Source organism: Eretmochelys imbricata, chromosome 2, assembly GCF_965152235.1.
Source record: "Eretmochelys imbricata isolate rEreImb1 chromosome 2, rEreImb1.hap1, whole genome shotgun sequence".
In the NCBI taxonomy this organism is placed as follows: Eukaryota; Metazoa; Chordata; order Testudines; family Cheloniidae; genus Eretmochelys; species Eretmochelys imbricata.
Genome location: NC_135573.1, coordinates 16,645,597 through 16,666,020, shown reverse-complemented (window position 1 = coordinate 16,666,020; position 20,424 = coordinate 16,645,597). Strand labels below are relative to the sequence as shown.

General features: G+C 45.8%; 1 protein-coding gene across 1 annotated transcript in view; it reads right to left on the bottom strand.

Moving 5' to 3' along the window:
• KCNQ3 (potassium voltage-gated channel subfamily Q member 3) overlaps positions 1 to 18,346 on the bottom strand; it is a 258,655-nt gene extending 240,309 nt beyond the window's left edge. Inside the window, exon 1 of the mRNA XM_077808831.1 lies at positions 17,676 to 18,346. Coding sequence (XP_077664957.1) covers positions 17,676 to 18,004 — 329 coding nt within the window. The 5' untranslated portion in view covers positions 18,005 to 18,346. The remainder of the gene's footprint in view (positions 1 to 17,675) is intronic.
• Positions 18,347 to 20,424: the final 2,078 nt, after the last annotated feature.

Here is a 20,424-nt window from a genome sequence, read left to right as displayed (position 1 = left end):
TGAGTAAGTCTGCTGTGAAAAGTGATACCTGTTGTGACGCATGGCTAGAAAGGGTTAAACATCCTGCAAAAAAAATAACCCTCAAAAGACACGTGGGGAGATAATGTTTGTGTTTTTGTGTATTTACATACACCTCTACCCCGATATAACGCAGTCCTCGGGAGCCAAACAATCTTGCCTCGTTATATTGACCTTGCTTTGGCCTTGAGCATTTCCGTTATTAATAGTCACTTCCTGCCCCCTGTCTGACCCCTAAGAACCCCCGACCCATCCAACCCCCCCCGCTCCTTGTCCCCTGACTACCCCTTCCAGAGACCCCCCACCCCTAACCACCCCCTATCTAAGCCCCCCTGCTCCTTGTCCCCTGACCGCCCCCTCCGGAGGACCCCCCTGTCCCTAATCACCCCCAGGACCCCACCGCCTACCCAACCCCCCTGCTCCCTGTCCCCTGACTGCTCCGACCCCTATCCACACACCCGCCTCCTGAAAGGCCCCCCAGGACTCCCACACCCTATCCAATGCCCCCATTCACCGTCCCCTGACCGCCCTGCCCCCAGAACCTCCGAACCATCCAACCCCCCCACTCCCTGTCCCCTGACCACCCCCCAAGATCCTCTGCCCCTTATCCAACCCCTCGGCCCCGGCCCGGCACCCTTAACATGCCGCTCAGAGCAGCGTGTCAGAGCCAGACACGCTGCCACACTGATCCACCGGAGCGCGCAGCCCCGCCTCCCCAGAGCGCTGCTTTACCGTGTTATATCCGAATTCATGTTATATCGGGCCATTCATAATTCAGAGGTCAAAAGAACATCCTATCATGTAAATGAATTGTAAACACAGGATATCTCAGTATTCATCTCTCTTTGAAATCTACTGTGAATGGTGGAGCTAAGTACCTTATAGCTAAGTACCGGTGATGGACCTCCTTCAAAGTCATCCTAATTACCTATTGTTCCCTGAGGAATTCCAACTTGTCAGAAAGCATGAAATTGTATAAAAGATCCTTGGCTCCTGATTCAGGCATCTCAGATCTGCTTAGACTTCATCAGCGGAAGTTTGAGTCACAAGACTGAGGTCCCAGTTATGCTGGTATGCCCTGAATATAGGATTTGGACATTGGACTATGACCTATGAACTGAATTCTCAAGGAACTCTTCGCAACTACGAAGCTCATCATCTCTGCTATGAATCTGCACCTCAATGAATTGAACTCATGCCTGTATGTATATTGATATTTTAACCATGCTCTCTCTCTTTTGTTTTTTTAATAAATTTTAGTTTAGTTAATAAGAATTGGCTGTGGCATGTCTTTGGGTAAGATCTGAAACATTCATTAACCTGGGAGATAATGTGTCCGGTCCTTTGGGATTGGTAGAACCTTTTCTTTTATATGATGAAATAAGATTTACAGAAATTTTCACAATATTTGACGTGGGTACCTAGGTGGAAGCCGGAGGCTGGATTACTTTAAGGGAACTGTGTTGTTTGCACTTCTGAGTAACTAGTAAGGTAATAAAGAAGCTGTTTTATGCTGGCTTGGTAAATCTAAGTATCGGAATATCCACCAGCGTTTTGGGGTTTGGCTGCCCCATTCTTTGCAGTTCACCCTAATTGAGTGACTATAGCTGGCCTGCACTAGGACCCCGGTCACATTTGTATGTTTGTTAATATAATTTTTCACAGCAGACTTACTAGCTAGCAATAAATACATTGCAATGATTTGGACGTGTACATGTCCATATTTATTTGTTTTTCCTAAAGCTAATTAAGTATTTTAGGAAAAAATGTGAGAGCAGCTGCCAGCAAGAGTTGGTGGCCGCACTCTGAGGCCACCAAAAAATTGTCCTAAGAACCCCAGCACGAGACTCACCATAGCAGAGTTAGGCTTCTTTTCATCACCTGGGAAATTCCCTTTCATACCCATGCACTGAACCAATTAAGAAACCTCCGTTTTCCTCTGTCTGCATGTTGATGTCTTTGGCCATGCCTAGTTTGTAAACTCCTTCATCCCCACCCCTTGTCCTCCTTTCACACAGCTATGCTCTCAGAGGAAGACTTTCAGATGGAAGATGTGCCCTTGTACTAGGGATGAGCACTTTTCATGTTTCAGGCAAGTAGGGTCAGTAAAAGACATTCAAAGAAAGAAAGACTGAGAGAAATAACTCTTGGAATGAACAAACACCATTTCAGCATTTGGCACATTATTACTCTCCACTTACTCAAACACTTTTATGACCCTGACAAGAAGGAATATTATCACCACAACCACTACATTTGCAGAAATTATTGGGTGAGGTCTTTTTTGCCAGTGATTTGATCGCAATGGTCCCTTCCAGCATTAAAAAGAAAAAGGTTAATCTTTTAAACACAGTTCCAAAACTGTAAAAGGCCTGATTTTCAAAGAAAAAAAAGGTAATGAAGTTTCACAAGCAAAAATGTATTTGCAACTGTGTGCTAATCTGCATGCATAAATTATTCAGTTGCATGCATCATTCCAATAACTGTGCAAATAGCCACTGACACATATAGACAAATAACTGCATATTCCTAATTTTGAAAGCCACGCAAACACTCAGCATTAACATTACTGTTATGCTGAAAGTTGCCAATAGCTGCCACCAGGAGTCTTAGAACCAAAGACAATAACAGACCGCATTGAAGCCAGTGGATCCCAGCCAACCTATTTCAGGCGCAACAGACGGAGCAATGACAGGTTTCAGAGTAGTAGCCGTGCTAGTCTGAATCCGCAAAAAGAAAAGGAGGACTTGCGGCACCTTAGAGACTAACCAATTTATTTAAGCTTATGCTCAAATAAAGAAGGAGCAATGAAGCCCATTTTCGTAGTGCAAAAGCTGCAGACAATGGAAGGTGCCACCTGAGGCACTAAGCGGCATGGCAAGACCTGAGCAGAGCTAACCAAAGTAGATTAATGGGGACTTCCCTGGTTGTAAACACAGGGGCTAGGATATTGGTGTGCAGGCCATGTGTGCTGAGGCTTGTCTACATAGGAAAGCTATGTGTGTGTAAGCTAAGGTGTGACTTTAACCCACTGCAGTGTTACCAGTCCCTGTGTGAACACTTATTCCAGTTTGTATCCCTTTTCCAGTTCAATCTATGTTGCTTTAGAAGGAACTTAAACTACACAAAAATGCCACTCTTATTCCAGAAGAAAATGTCCACACAGGAAGTTATAACAACAGCAGTTTAACTATACCCATATAACTGTACAATTATAATTGTAGACAAGCTCTTGAAGAAAGCCAGAGAGAAAGGTGTGAGAATGACTCTGAAAGATATCATAGAACATAGGTGCTGACTTTCTAATGTGCCGGGGGTGCCCCCCTGGCTCCATCCCAGGCCCTGCCCCCACTCCATATTTTCCCCCAAGGCCCCAACCTTACTCTGCCTATTTCCACCCCCTCCCCCGATCTCACCCCACCCTCACTCCTCCCCAGTGCCTCCTGCACACCGCGGAACAGCTGATCCATGGCGCACAGGAGATGCTGGGGGGAATGGGAGGCACTGATCCGCAGGGCTGCCGGTGGGTGCTGAGCACCCACTATTTTTCTCCATGGGTGCTCCAGCCCTGGAGCACCCACTGAGTTGGCGCCTATATCAGAGACACAGATCTTCTTTGGCAAAGGGCTCACTGGAATGATAGACCTAAGGGTTTCTAAACAACACACAGTCAACCTGTGAAACTTGTTGCCATGGGATGTTGTGAAGCCAAAAGTAAAACTGGGTTCGAAAAAGATTTTGATAAGTTCCTAAAGGACAGGTCCATCAGTGGCTATTAGCCAAGATGGTCAGGGATGCAAGCCCATGCTCTCAGGGCCGGCTCTAGGTTTTTTGCAGCCCCAAGCAAAAAATTTGCTGCCCCAAGCTCCAAGAGCACAACTGCCCAAGCAAAAAAAAAAAAAAAGGGGTGGCCGGATTGTGCCGCCCCTGGAACTGTGCTTGCTTTGCTGGTGCCTAGAGCCGGTCCTGCATGCTCTGAATGTCGCTAAGCCTCTGACTGACAGAAGCTGGGACTGGATGACAGAAGCTGGGACTGGATGACAAGGGATGAATCACTGAAAATGGCCCTGTTCTGTTCATTCCATTAGAAGCTTCTGGCAGTGACCACTGTCAGAAGACACGATATTGACTCGATGGACTATTGGTATGCACCTAGTATGGCCATTCTTATATTCTTATGCACTAAATATTGGCGAACTGCTCAGGCCAAAAAGGTGCTACAATATTCTGTCAAAGTTTGGATTAAAATTCTTTTGCTATTGGATTCAAACTACATTGAACCCAATTAGTTGCTCTGTTTACACCGATTTTGACGGGACTACTGACATGCTTAAAATTAAGCACATGCATAAGTGGGATTAGGCCAGAGAAGGTAACTCACAAGCACGCCCAGTCCAAATGTTCCTTCAAAGGTAGCCATTGTGAAAGCAGGTCAATTTGAGCCTAAAAATATTTTTCCCAGGAACAAAAGGATAAGCCTCTGAAAGATCATTTTAAAATGAGACGGAAGCCAGCACATATTTAGTGGTTCTTGGACCATATTCCGTATAAAGCTATTCGTATTTACATTATCCCTTTTAATACTGTATGTGTCAGAAGCAATTGAAGTACCAATGCCTCCATGCCTTCCTAATCTCTGTCAAGTGCGATGCAAAACAGTATATATAGCATGTTAACTAAAAGAATAAACACTATTATTTATTTATAAGTGTTTCTACAAAGCATCTCATTATAGTATCTGACCATCTCCACCAGTGCAGCTATATTTCAAAGACCCTGACCTATTTCACTTCAGGCCAGGACACAAAGAATTTTTCCAAACACTCAACCCTCTGATTAAAAACAAATCCTCATGGTTGCTAAATTAGATTCAAAATTACTGAAGGCCAAATTGTCCACAGATATGTATATGACACCAAATGGCCTTTATGGGAGCTTTGCACCTCCATCCCAGTGCAGAATTTGGCTTCAGCAATACACTCACACACACAATAGGGGTATGTGTGTATGTAGATAGATCAGTGATTTTTTTAAAAATTCAACTATTAGTAAAAAGTGAAACTAGACTATAATAAACAGCCTCTAACTCTCTATTTTTGTGTTCAGTTTGGTTTTAATATTATGCTAGAATTCACAGATCCATCTGTAAACACTCTGTAGGTTCACTTACAGAGAAAACATACATATGCAAGGTATGAAAGCACCCCACACTACCTAACCAAAGCTGCTGCACCCATGAAAATTCAGGTCTCATTACAAACCAGAAGAATCCAATGATAGTCTGAGTAGCACAACAAAATCTTGATGCTCATTTCACCATTAGGGTTACCACCTGTCCGGGTTTTACTGGACAGTCAGTTTTTTTGGCTTCTGTGTCCAGGTCCCATTTAGGGTTGCCAAGTGCCTGGTTTTTGACAGGAAAGTCCGGTTGAAAAGGGGATCTGGCAACCCTAAATGGCACCTAAACCAAAAAGTCCAGTTACCACGGGGTGGGGGGAGGTGCCAGGTCATTAACCCGCATCAGCTCCTGCTCAGCCGGGGCCGTCTCCTACTTGCAGGCAGGCTCCTTGAGACAATCTAGCAGGTGACAAGGGTGAGGAGCTAGTGTCAGGGGTGGAACCTTAGGGAGAAGAGGTGGAGAAGGGGCACAGCCTGGGGGAAGAGGCAGGATGGGGTGGGTCCTTGGGGGAAGAGGTGGGGCAGGGGTGGAGCCTCGTGGTCCAGTTACCAGCAATTATAAAGGTGGTAACTCTTCACCATAGCTCAAGTCTCACCAATGGATCCTAGAATGCAATCCCAGGATACAGGCTGTTATCGAAACCCTAAACTGTGATGCAGTACATGGGGTAGTTTGCTGTGCAGTACTATGAGGTAGTAACTCATTCCTTAGGGATACCTAGTACCGGGAGATGTACTCTTTCTACCAAAAACTCTGTTCTATTTGCAATTTTTAGTATTCCAGGTCTTCATTTATTCCCTCCAAGGCAATGCCTATCACTCTGACTGAAGTAAGTGGCTGATGTCATTAATCATAGAATCATAGAATATCAGATTTGGAAGGGACCTCTGGAGGTCATCTAGTCCAACCCCCTGCCCAGAGCAGGACGAATCCCCAACTAAATCATCCCAGCCAGGGCTTTGTCAAGCCTGACCTTAAAAACTTCTAAGGAAGGGGATTCCGCCACCTCCCTAGGTAACGCATTCCAGTGTTTCACCACTCTCCTAGTGAAAAAGTTTTTCCTAATATCCAACCTAAATCTCCCCCACTGCAACTTGAGACCATTACTCCTTGTTCTGTCACCTGCTACCACTTGGAATAGTCTAGATCCATCCTCTTTGGATCCACCTTTCAGGTAGTTAAAAGCAGCTATCAAATCCCCCCTCATTCTTCTCTTCCATAGACTAAACAATCCCAGTTCCCTCAGCCTCTCCTCATAAGTCATGTGTTCCAGACCCCTAATCATTTTTGTTGCCCTTCGTTGGACTCTCTCCAATTTTTTCACATCCTTCTTGTAGTGTGGGGCCCAAAAATGGACACAGTACTCCAGATGAGGCCTCACCAATGTCAAATAGAGGGGAACAATCACGTCCCTCGATCTGCTGGCAATGCCCCTACTTATATATCCCAAAATACCATTGGCCTTCTTGGCAACAAGGGCACACTGCTGACTCATATCCAGCTTCTCGTCCACTGTCACCCCTAGGTCCCTCTCTGCAGAACTGCTGCCTAGCCATTCGGCCTGCAGGCCTGCTATCTCCACCAGGTCCCAACCCAGGGCCCTGTGTGAAGCAACACCAGCAGGGTCCTCCCTACAGCAAGCCTAAGTCCACTGCCATTTCCTACCTATAGGTCCCTTCATCTTGGGGCATGGCCCCTCTGTCCAACCATCACTCATCAACAAAAAAGAGTCCATATGAACAGGGCCCTGCAGTAACTGCTGGTTCCAAAAGAGGGTGGTGGTCAGAGAAGGCTCTTTCTGTGGATTTTGCTTGCTCTGTGGTCCCCTTTCAGCTCCTGTCCAGTTCCCTCTCTCCAGCAACCTGTCCGCCACCCTCTGCCCAGGCTGCTGAGATCCCACTTAAGCCACTCCACCAGTCAGAACATGCTCGGAAGATCCAGAGGTGTGGAGCTACCTGGGCCCAGTGTTGCCTTTTAATCCCTTCAGGCTCAGTGTGGGGTTTGTATACCCCGTCACCGCACCATCTGATCAGAAGGCTGCAGGTCACAGCTTACATAGCACATAATAGTGTGGCTACAGTCAATAAAACTTTATTTACATTAGTGGGAGGGTAAATTTTTCAAACGTGCCTACATGCGTGAGGCTGCTAAGTGCTTAAGAGCCTTTTTGAAAATGGGACCTAGGCACTTTTGTAAATTTTACTGATAGTCTTATTACTCTGAGTCCTACTAGGGCTCTGCATTTTTTTCTCATTCATGTCAATGACATACCAGTTTTCTATAGCCAAAGACTGAATCATAACAATGCCGGCTTACAGCTGCCAGAATACAGTTGAACCTTATTAATCCACACACAAAACCCTAGCTATCTCCCCAAGTCTCAGCAGAGATGTATTAGCAGAAGTATGTGGTGAGGTCTCCAATTATTGAGACTTCATTATTTTTACAAAGTATACTACAGAATATTTATTGGTACATCATAAAGTATTAGCATAAATAATTAAAACTGGACTAGAAATTGTCAAAATAAATGAGTAAAGAACATTCACTAATGGAACGACCCTGCTTTTTAATTGTGTTGATTCACTTGGAGGCAAATCCAAGCTGATTAGCTGGGCCAACCACTAAGCAAATGAGCAGGAATAAGGGTTTCTTCCCCCCCTCCCACCGCACTGCAGCTACAAAGCCACTCCAAGAAGGCTACTGCAGCCTAATGGCTAAACACCCAAAAGCTCTATTGTTGCAGGGAGAAAGAATGGGAAGATCCATGCAGTTGCAGAACCTCAAGCCACACCTCAGCCTGTCCAGCCCCGTATGCTGCCACTCCAGGGCTGCCCCCTAAACAGCTGATCTCCATGTTGAGCACATCTGCACCCAGCCCCTCCCCCTGCACAGCAGAACCACACCAGTTCCGCTGCTTGGAGAGGTTCCATGTACTCACCCATCCCCTTCAGCACAAATCCCATAGAACTCAGTGACAAAACTAGCACTTACTTCATGGAGTACAGGATCAGCCACTTGTTCGCTAAAGGTCTGATCCTGCAATGCTTTACTCAGATGAGTCATCCTTTGCTTTCTACTGAAGATCAAATGCAGCTTGAAATCTGTCCTGCTAGCTCTCACAATATGTATTATTTTTCTTAAACCCCCAGCTCTTGGAGTCATGTGATCAGCTGAGAGTCTCAACTTTCTTTTTTAAGTAAGCTTCAATCATGGTTGCCAAGAAAAACTTGAAAATGGGACCCAAGTGTACTCTAAAAGCAAATAAAAAGAACCCAAAATGTCCTACTTTTTTTTAAAAAATGCATAATTTTGGGGGCCTGAATCTTGCTTTATATATATATGGTTTGGGTTGGCAATACAGAATCTGTAATTTCTTTAAGGCAAATGTCTGGGTTTTTACAATATTCAACAGTGTAATTAAATGAGTACAAGGCATTGCACCCTAGTTTGGGGTTGTCATAAATATAAAGGGAAGGGTGACCACCTTTCTGTATACAGTGCTATAAAATCCCTCCTGGCCAGAAGCAAAATCCTTTCACCTGTAAAGGGATAAGAAGCTAAGATAACCCCGCTGGCACCTGACCCAAAATGGCCAATGAGGGGACAAGATTCTTTCAAATCTGCAGGGGGGGGAACAAAGGGTTTGGGTTGTCTGTGCGATGCTTTTCCCGGGAACAGATCAGGAATGCAAGACTTACAACTCCTGTAAAGTTAGTAAGTAATCTAGCTAGAAAATGCGTTAGATTTTCTTTTGTTTAATGGCTTGTAAAATAAGCTGTGCTGGAGGGAATGTGTATTCCTGTTTTTGTGTCTTTTTGTAACTTAAGATTTTGCCTAGAGGGATTCTCTATGTTTTGAATCTCATTACCCTGTAAGGTGTTTACCATCCTGATTTTACAGAGGTGATTCTTTTACCCTTTATTTAATTAAAATTCTTCTTTTAAGAACCTGATTGATTTTTCATTGTGCTTAAGATCCAAAGGTTTGGGTCTGTGTTCACCTGTACAAATTGGTGACGATTATTATCAAGCCTTCCCCAGGAAAGGGGGTGTAGGGCTTGGGGGGTATTTTGGGGGAAGACATCTCCAAGTGGGCTCTTTCCCTGTTCTTTGTTTAAAACGCTTGGTGGTGGCAGCATACTGTTCAAGGACAAGGCAAAGTTTGTACCTTGAGGAAGTTTTTAACCTAAGCTGGTAAGAATAAGCTTAGGGGGTCTTTCATGCAGGTCCCCACATCTGTACCCTAGAGTTCAGAGTGGGGAAGGAACCTTGGCAGGGGTTTTGTTGGGTTTTACAATTATCTAGGTTTATTGGTTTTAATAATGTAAGAACAAAACAAAAAAAAATGTTTGTTTTTAGGTGAGAGCCTTGAGTACACGATTAACCCAAAGCTGTGGACAGACATTTCAGAATAATATATTTTTTCCCATTTTTAATCCTTTCCTTCTCAATGGCAGAGTTTATACTCATTGATAACTTGGACCTCATACAACTCTGTTGTTTGAAAATGCAGCTGCACATATTCCACTAGTGGATTGTTTCCCCCCTTTGATGAGCAGTATCTACTGGCTGATCAGAGTTGTAACAAACTTGCATTACACAGTCAGCCATGGGCAGGCAACTGATCTATAGGCCACCAGCACAACCTCAATGGGACCACTATAACGGGGACTACTGAACTGTGATCAGAGGTTGATGAGGTACTTGCTGGTGCTCTGCAAAGATATGGCTGACTGGTCACATGATGCTGGCTCCTTTTCATTTCCAACAGCTAAGTGGCATTAAAAGAAGCTTATTTCAACAATGCTCAGCACGGCCTAACTGTGCTCCCATTGATGCTGATGGGAGCTTTACCACTGGCTTCTGTGGGAGAAGAATTAGGCCAACATTGAGCTCTTTTGAATAATCACAACCTAAAATACTTCCCTACTTGACCTATTCCATGTAAGCAATTGCTGTAGTTCCCACAGGAATGTTACAAAATTGCAAATAGGAGGGGAGGTGTCTGGAAGATACTCTCTCTATTGAGGGGTTGGTCGAAAAATGTCCACAAATATCAATGGAAAATTGGGTTTTCAACTAAACAAGAAGAAAAGGAGTACTTGTGGCACCTTAGAGACTAACCAATTTATTTGAGCATGAGCTTTCGTGAGCTACAGCTCACTTCATCGGATGAGCTGTAGCTCACGAAAGCTCATGCTCAAATAAATTGGTTAGTCTCTAAGGTGCCACAAGTACTCCTTTTCTTTTTGCGAATACAGACTAACACGGCTGTTACTCTGCAACTAAACAAGAAATGTTTGCAAAAAGTGTCTGCTTTCTGCGGAAAATTTCAACGTTTCATAAAGAGAGAGAGAGATAGTGTAAATATATATAGATATAGTTCACTTAAACTTTCAGGAAGCCTTTGATAAGGTCCCTCACCAAAAGCTCTTAAGTAAAGTACGCAGTCATGAGATAAGAGGGAAGGTCCTCTCGTGGATCAGTAACTGGTTAAAAGATAGGAAACGAAGAGTAGGAGTAAATGGTGAGTTCTCATTGTAGGAAAAGGTCAATAGCAGTACCAAGGATCTGTACTGGGACCAGTGCTGCTCAACATATTCATAAATGATCTTGAAAAGGGGATAAATAATGAGGTGGCAAAGTTTGCAGATAATACAAAATTATTCAAGATAATCAAGTCCAAAGCTGACTGCAAAGAGTTACGAAGAGATCTTACCAAACTGAGTGACAAAATGGCAGATGTACTTCAGTGTTCATAAGTGCAAAGTAGTGCACATTCGAAAACATAACCTCAACTGTACATACCTAAATTAGCAGCTACCGTTCAAAAAAGAGATCCTGGAGTCATTGTGGATAGTTCTCTGAAAACATCCGCTCAGCGTGCAGCAGCCATCAAAAAAGCTAGAAAGTTGGGAACCATCAGGAAAGGAATAAATAAGACAGAAGATATCATAATGCTACAATGCAAGTCCATGGTATGCCCACACCTTGAACACTGCATGCAGTTCTAGTCTCCCCATCCCAAGAAATACTATAATTGGAAAAAGTACAGAGAAGGGCAATGTAAATGATGAGGGGTACGGAACAGCTTCCATATGAGAAGAGATTAAAAGACTGGGACTGTTCAGCTTGGAAAAGAGACGACTAAGGGAGGATATGAGACAGGGCTATAAAATCATGACTGGTGAGGAGAAAGTGACTAGGGAAGTGTTATTTACCCCTTCACGTAACAGAAGAACCAGGGGTCATCCTATTAAATTAATAGGCAGAAGGTTTAGAACCAAAAAAAGGAAGTACTTCTTCACACAATGCACAGTCAGCCTATGGAACTCCTTGCCAGATGATGTTGTGAAGGCCAAAAATATAACTCAATTCAAAAAATAATTAGATACATTCATGGAGGATAGGTCCATCAACGGCTATTAGCGCAGATGGTCAGGGATGCAACCTCATGCTCTGGGTGTCCCTAAACCTCTGACTGCCAGAAACTGGGACTTGATGACATGGGATGGATCACTCGATAAATTTCCATTTTTCATTCTCTCTGAAGCATCTGGCATCAGCCACTGTGAGAAGACAGGACACTGGACTAGATGGAACTTTGATCTGACCCAGTATGGCTGTTCTTATGTACACATACATATGCACATGCAGCTATACGTACTTATACCCACACACACCTCACCCCAACTACCAAAAAATTACAATTTGGAAATGACCCTGCACTGCCTCATGGGAGTTATAGTTTATGTGATTCATACCTCCTTTCTTCTCTCTGGGATGGATTCCTCAGCCAGATTACATCTCTCATGAGACACCAGGGCCAGGGACTCCGATGATGTTCAGCAAGAGGGAAGACCACGGTGCATCAAGGGAGATGTAGTCTGGCCCATAGAGGAGAATGAGGGCAATCAATCATCTGAATTACAACTCCCATGAGGCAGTGTAGAATTGTACCTTTTGGGATTTTGAATTGAAAGTTACTTTTCCAACGAGCTGTATTATTAAGATATAGACACACTGTGAGGAGGTTTGAGAAAGCTTGGTCTAGGTCACTGAGGAACTTGTCAGATGCTAGGTGGACTCGAGTTCTGATAGACACTGAGAAGACACTACATAGTTTCAGAAGGAAAGATGGGGTCAATTTCTTTGGATCCAGTTCTCCATGTGCAGAACAAGAGAGGAGATTCACAAGAAAACACACACATGTAATAACATCTGTTTCTGTGACTCACTGTTCCCTGTGAAGACCGCAAACCAATGTTCCACATCAAGAAATATGCCCCTCACCCAAATTAATACCTGAGCCTGCAAACACTGTCAGGTGCAGTGTTTACTGCCTTGGGACGTTTCATTGACCAACTTCATTAGAACTAGAACTGTAATAAACATTACGGACCTGCTCCAGGACCCCTTGAAGGTAATGTGAGTCTTTCTATTGATTGCATTGGACTTTAGCTCAGGCTTTATCAGAGCTATTTCCGGTAGTAAGCAAGCGCCAGGCCTTTAAGTTGTTCTTGGGCAATAGATTTGCACATATTGCAATTTCCTTTTTAATTCTTAATCATTTTTTGGATTGTGAGGCTACCCAAAAGCTCTAGTCCACTTTACTGACCGAGCAGTAACATTTCATTAAAATACACAATTTTTTTTAATGATAAAAATCACAACAAATAGGCACTCGTTGAAATGTTTTGGATCCTATCACCCACCCACACACCCCGAATAAAATGTAAACAGCTATTTGTGTCTCTGGCGAGGCTCAGTCTGAGGCGTTCTCCTCTTTCTGTGAGAGGAGCAAAGCTCTGCAAGTCACTAACAGATTTCCGAACAATCTTTCATTTCTTTAATTTTTAGAGTTTTGCTTTTGTAGGGTCTGATCCTATGACATGCTACATAGATTGTAAATTTTTTTGGTTCTGTGTTTGTACAGCGCCTTGCACTGTGTGGTTGTAGGCATGACTAGGGCTCCAAGAAGATACGGTAATACAAACAATTAAATAACAAGTAAGTGTTGAATGCCCACAGAATTCAATTGCACTTAGCGTCACACAAGGTTAGGTCCATACTGAACACTAATATAATAGGGCCAGATTCTGGAGCACTGAAAGAGATGGGGGATGAGTGGGCAGGATCCAGACAAAGCACTCCCGTGGGTGGTTGGCTGGGGAGCAGCCAGGGCATCCACCAAATGTGCCAAGTCTCAAGAGTGTGCTTTGCTGTGTTGGGAACATGTTCATGCCCCCTCCCATTACACATACACTGTTTTCAGCAGCAGGCTCCAGATGGAAGAGCACTCTGCCTCTTTTTAAAGGAGCAGCAAGATGTGGAACAGAGTCCATTCCCCTTAGGCCCTCCTGAGCATAACACCCTTTCCTGGATCACCTTCACAACCAACCCCACTCTACACCCACCATGCCCCTGTAGGGTTCGTACAGCACAAAAAGGGTTTTGCCTTTAATGTGTTTGGGTTCCTAAGTAAGGGCCCAATCCAATTCCCACTGAAGTCAATGAGCATAGGATTTGTAGCCTGATCTATCAATTATGTATTAATTATACTGATTACTTAAGAATCCCCAGTTATCACTTTGAGGGTTGTCAGGTCCTTGTCCCAAGATCAGGCCCAGTATTATTCAAATTATTATATGACTGGGAGCCCCGATGTGCACAGCTGCAACACTCACACTCTAGGAACTCTTCTACATTCACAAATAGTTTATTAATACATTTAGCACAGTCACAAACACTCTAACTCAGTTAGGTAAATAGAGCGACTTCAGAATGTACATCTTTCCATCCGTATTCTAGCACCATCCCTTGCAAGACAACCGGAAAGGTTAGCCATTATCTTCCTCATCACCATTACCTTCCGCCACATCACCAGTGGTCATCATTCTGACACCTCCCGAGGGCTACATCTCTCTCTCCTACTGCCCACAGGCTGGGATGCAACTTTGATAATATGTTATGCTGACACCACTATATATAATGTATATTCAGTAGGGGGTTTTCCTCTTTTCCTTATTTGTATTTCCTCATCCTACTAATGCTGAGGTGTCCTTCTTCTATAGTTTAGTACATTGATATGTGTGACTACCATTTCAGCTCATGATCATACCTGTCTGCTCCTGCTGAAGCAGATTTGCAGTTATTACGTCCCATGTTCCTTGCGGTCTCACTTACAGGAACATTCTACCTCCTACCACTGAGCAAACTCTTCTTAGTTCCCAAAATCTAAAGGTAACTGTTAATCTATGCCAAGGGTTACAGCCTACTTAATCACACTTATGCTAATTTATGCTTCACTAATATCTTACAGGATACAGGCCTGTAGGTTTCATGCATTACGGCTGAATATAATAAAAGCAGTTAAATATAATGAAGGCAAAGCAGTGATATAGTAAAGGCAAGCTAGCCCTGTGGGCTACAAATTGGGCCATAAAAAGGTGCTCAAGAAAACAACTTGAGTAACTTGTGACAAATGCGAGGCCACAAAACCATAAAAAGCTATTTTATTTACTTTAGAAATAAGAGACCCTAGAAGTCTTCTTTAGTTAACTTGGGGACTGATCCTGCTCCCATTCAGGTCAATGTCAATGGGTAATCAGGTCCCAGGCCTGAAAGGTGCTGAGTTTCCACCTCACAGAAAGTGTTCAGGCCCTCAGTCCTTACTCATGTAAAATTCCCATTGAAATGAACAAACCAGATCCTGAGAAATGTTGAGCACCCATTATGCACAGAAGGACTGTAGTCATATCAGCATTTGGCCCATCATGTGTGTCTGGTAACTTGTAGATTCTATTCTTATATGGAGCTCATCCCCATGGTGTCTGAGCACCTAACAAGTTATTTTGGATACTTCTTCCAATATAGGAACTGTTTGCACAAGTAATACATAATAAGTGTGTATCACAGGCTCAAAAGATGCTAGATGCTTTTCAAATACATAAGACACATTCCTGCCCCCAAAAGCTTCCAATGTACAAAGAAACAAAGAGCAAATGATGGGTGGAGGAAAATGATATGATATACAAAGTGATCAGTGTGATGGCTAGTACATGGGTTAGTTTTACGGGGGAGGGAATTCTTGTAGGAGAAGGGGTTCTGAGATTTTGTTTGATTTTTGAATGCCTACAAAACCGAGTACAGTTACAATGCTGTGAAAATAGGATTTTAAAGAGCGGTATAAATGAGGCAGAGTGGAGAATAGACAAATAGATTTTGGAAGTTCATTCCAATCATATAGGATTGCCTAGAACCAAAGTGGGTCACGACCCCTTTTTAATGTGGTTGCCAGGACTGGCATTAGACTTGCTGGGGCCTGGGGCTGAAGCCAAAGCTCAAGCCCTGCCACCCGGGGCCAAAGCTGAATCCTGAGGGCTTCAGCTCTGGGTGGTGGGGCTCAGGTTACAGGCCGCCTGCATGGGCCTGAAGCCCTGGGGCTCAGGCTTCAGTCCACCCTCCCGGGGTCATGTAGTAATTTTTGTTGTCAGAAGGGGGTCATGGTGCAATGAAGTTCGAGAACCCCTGGCCTAGAAGAAGATGGAAGTGATTGTGAGAGAAGGCTGCACATGGACTTCTCAAGTCTCTTCTCTCAAAAGTCTCTTGTCTTAAAATCAGAAAACAACAAATTAATCAATTATAAAATACAGAGCAAGAGATACAGGTTGTAACCTGCATCAAAGAGGTCTTCCCAAAGCTAATATATACCTAATGCATTCTCTATCAGTTGTCATAAGCTTTCCTAAGTCACATACCCAGTTCGAACCAGCTGCCCTACTGAACTGGAAAAACGCCACATTATCTAGAGCTTAGTTTTTCAAGTAGTTCAACCTTGATACTTTAAACAAAGCAAAATGGAAAAACAATGTCCTGTTTCATATGACGAACATCATGAAAAGAACAATCTAAGTTAAATGAGTAGGAGGGGAGGTTTAGCAGTAAGTCAGTATTATACCACTACACAAAAACTCATCTCAATAATGAACCTGATTTTGCACTCCTAACTTAATCAAAACTCCCATGAGCTACAGTGGGAGACTTGTCCAATGGCAGGATCAGAGCCTTAAGCTCAATGGCTCTACTCATGTGAGTAAACACTATTTGTATGCTAAGAGTTGGCAGGCTCAGGCCACGGATCCACAATCTACACAGACTTGAGGACTTCACTTGTCTCTGATAAAGCAACCAACTCCAGCAATAACTCCTCAGGTTTCCTGCACAGACATTTTGTACACTATGCTTTACAGCATTTTTTAAAACCAGTGATATCCCATATCCACACTGCTTTGCAACCGCATCCATGCAACATTCTAAAACATTGATTTTAGTGGGACACTGTCAACTTAAAAATCATACGTTGCAAACAAATGTATTTGTCTATGATACTAATAACATCTTACATTATTTTAAAATGCAAGAATTTTAGAAATCCAGCATGCGGGTCAGTCTTTATCTGTCCTTTTTGCAGTTCTCTCATTTTGGACAAGTGAAATCAGTTTCACTTTCAAGTCCTTAGTGATACTGTGGCTGGATTTCATACACTACAGGTGGATGTTTACTTGTTTTTAAAACTACTGTTTTAATGGACTTTTTTAAAATGTGCAAACATTTCTATTGGGACTTTGATTTTTTAAAAGCTTGTTTATAACTACATTTAACATTTTGGGCTAGATTTACACTGACATTGTCCCTTTAAGCACTTTGATCCTTAAAATCTATCATAATTAGTCCTTGTTCCATCTCGTTTCACCAGCTTTCATAAAATAGTTTTCAATAGGTGTATTCAAGAGAATGTATTTGTACAAAGACAAAAGAAAGCCTTTTAAATAAAACAGCCTCTCATTTTAGAAATCTTGATGATAGCAAAAAAAAAAAAAAGGCATATTTTTAGCCCATAATGAGATCTTGGTAATTTTCTCCTTGTTCAGAACAAGTTCCAATGAGCATTATGCCAACAATGATAAAGCAAAACAGTGGCATAATATGCATCTTCTATGAGAAACTCCCACACCCCTTTCAGGGTTTTTAGCCTTTAAAATTATGTTAACTCACATGTGCACTGGCTGGATGACTTTATATTCTCTTCTACAGGGCCAGTCTCCTTGAATCCAGGCTCTCTACGAATACCCTAGTTACCAGCCCCAAGACAAAGCCAATTCCATTCAGCACCTTTCTCCCTGTTTTTCAGAGCTCTCCATGTATCCTCACCACTGCAATCGACTGCTCTTGCAAGGGATTGTTTTGCACGCGTGTGTTCTGGTGGCAACCTACCAAAGCTTCCAACTAGATCAGCTGGACTTTCCAGGCTGCAGGACACAAGAGTGGGGCACCTCTTGGACCTTCGATCAAACCTCCCCCAGTTATTAGAAGAGCAACACAAAAGAAAACCACAACGGAATGACAACACAACCCATCTTCTCCCCCCTGCCCTGCCCCCGCGGAATACAACCACGATAATCCCAGCTACTCACACGAAGGCATGATACAGCAGCGCCCAACCTCTGGGTCTCTCCAGGGCATCATAGATTAAAGTTTGGATCCTCCTGTACTTGGCATTGTTCCTCTTGACAGGTCTGCTCAGAGGTGTTTTGGCCAAAAGCCCAATCCCTTGCGGATTCCTCTTCCCCCCCTCTTCCTTCCCAGCTCCTTCCAGCAGCAGGGTCCCATCTTTATCCGCTCCAGCTCCCGAGGCCAAAGAACCTTGCTCCAGATCCCCAGGCGCGAGTCCTACTTTCTTCTCGTCTTGCTCCCGGCCACCGGCGCTCCCCGCAGCTGCTGCCTTCCTGGACTTGAGTCCCATCTTTCCCGCTGGTCCTTAAAGGCGCAGCTGGAGGTAAGCAGCAGCAGCTTGCGGAGCCCCAATGCCATGATCCGAGCTCCCCTCCAAAAAAAAAGAAAAAAAAAAAAAAGAAAGAAAGAAAAAAAAGCCGGGTGGGGGGAGGGAATCACAGCGCTGTCAGGCCATCATCCCTGGAGAGGAGCCGCAGCCGGGGCTAAAGCAAAGACATGATGGCAGGAGAGAGGCGGGCGGCAGCAGCCCCTGGCCCAGCAGGGGGGTGACACCATCGCGGAGTTTAACGACTAGCCAGAGGCCGGAGTCCCGTCTGCTCCCCTCCCCTCCAGCGCCTGCCCGATGCCTGCGAGCCCCCCCGCCCCCCAAGCCTCGCGCTAGGGAGTGGCCCATTGTATGTCCCCAGCAAATAGCAGCGCGCCTCTGTGTCCCCGCACCCCCCAGCCCCGGCGTGTCGAGTCATTCATCGTGCACCGGGCATGGAGCCTGCCGGCGGCGGGTGCTGCGTGCCTGGCAGTTTCGCCCATGGGCCGGGGGAACCGCCCCCGGCCCCACCCTTTGCAAAGCGAGCCCTAAATGCCCAGGCAAAGGCCGGGTTCGGGGCGCTCACAGCGGCTGGGCAGGGAGATCCCCGCGCCCGCCACGGGGAAGACCCCGCTTGGGATCCCCCAGCAGCGTCAGCCGCCCCCCGCTGCAGCCGCGGCGCGGGGGATTCCGCCCGCCCCACCCCGGGCTGCCCACCGCGGGCGGGACGCGGCTGGCTGGGCAGGGTCTGGCGCCGGGGCCGGGGGGCGCAGGGCGGCGAGGGGAGGATGGGAAGGAAGGATGGCGGGAGAGGAGGGGCCCGGGCGCGGCCTGCCTCCCGCAGAGGCTGCTTGGGGGCGGGGGGCGTTGAACCCAGCCCCGCAGCCGCCGCCCTCCGGATCGCCCCGCGGCAGGGAGGCGGCTAAACAAGCAGCGTCCCTAGCGCCAGGGGCCGGACCCGCTTCTGCCCCCGTAGCCGGTGCCTGCCCGAGCCCACAGCCGGTTCTGTCCCTGGACGAGGAGGTGCCTGGCCCCCTCCAATCCCACCACCCCGGGCCAGACCTGGTTCTGTCTCTGTACGAGGAGCTGCCTGCCCAACCCCAATTCCCCCCCCCCCATCCCAGGCCAGACCCGGTTCTGTCTCTGAACCAGGAGCTGCCTGCCCAACCCCAATTCCCCCCCCCCCATCCCAGGCCAGACCCGGTTCTGTCTCTGTACCAGGAGCTGCCTGTCCCCCTCCAATCCCACCACCCCGGGCGGGACCCGGTTCTGTCTCTGTACGAGGAGGTGTCTGCCCAACCCCAATTCCCCCCATCCCAGGCCAGACCCGGTTCTGTCTCTGTACCAGGAGCTGCCTGTCCCCCTCCAATCCCACCACCCCGGGCGGGACCCGGTTCTGTCTCTGTATGAGGAGGTGTCTGCCCCCCAATAATCCCAATCCCCCCATCCCAGGCCAAAACCGGTTCTGTCTCTGTACGAGGAGGTGCCTGGCCAACCCCAATTCCCCCCATCCAAGGCCAGACCCGGTTCTGTCCCTATAGGAAGAAGTGTCTGCCCCCCTCTAATCCCACCTCCCAGGCTGGACCCTGTTCTGTCTCTGTATGAGGAGGTGCCTGCCCACCCCCAGTTCCCCCCATCCCAGGCCAGATCCGGTTCTGTCCCTGTACCAGGAGGTGCCTGCCCCCCTCCAATCCCACCACCCCGGGCCAGACCCGGTTCTGTCTCTGTATGAGGAGGTGCCTGCCCCCCACCCCCTCAAATCTCCCCACCCCAGGCCAGACCCGGTTCTGTGTCTGTAGGAGGTTGTGCCTGCCCCCTCCCCCAGACCCAGTTCTGAACTAGGGGCTGCTGCTACTGTCTCCATATATGATTTCCCCCTAAAGGTGTTCTGTCCAGCCACATACTGCTTCTACCAAGCCAGACTTGGCTCTGGCCTAGGAAGTGCTTCCACTGCCCTAATGCCTGTTTTGCATCAAGGTGCGCTTCTAAATCCTAATCTCAGGATTAGCTAAACCTGTACAGTGTACATAGCCCACGCTGTCAAAACCCTAAGTGCTGAATCTGAATGTACATCACATCCTTACATAGGAATGGAGAAAAATGAACAGTGCATCACAATTTCAAATTGCAACAGCGAATGTTCAAACCCAGATGCAGACTAAGGGGCGCTAATTTATCTTTCCCTGCCAAATAGGGTGACCAGACATCCCGATACTAGTGGGGACCATCCTGATATTAGGGGTTTTGTCTTATGTAAGCATCTATAACCACAACCACCCCGAAAAAAAGTGTAATCTTGCTATCCACTCACCCTACTGTCAAAGGGATGTAAAAATGTCAAATAGCAATGGATGATAGTCAAGTGTACCAGCTCCTTCGGCTTTTCTACCCAATACAATAGGGAG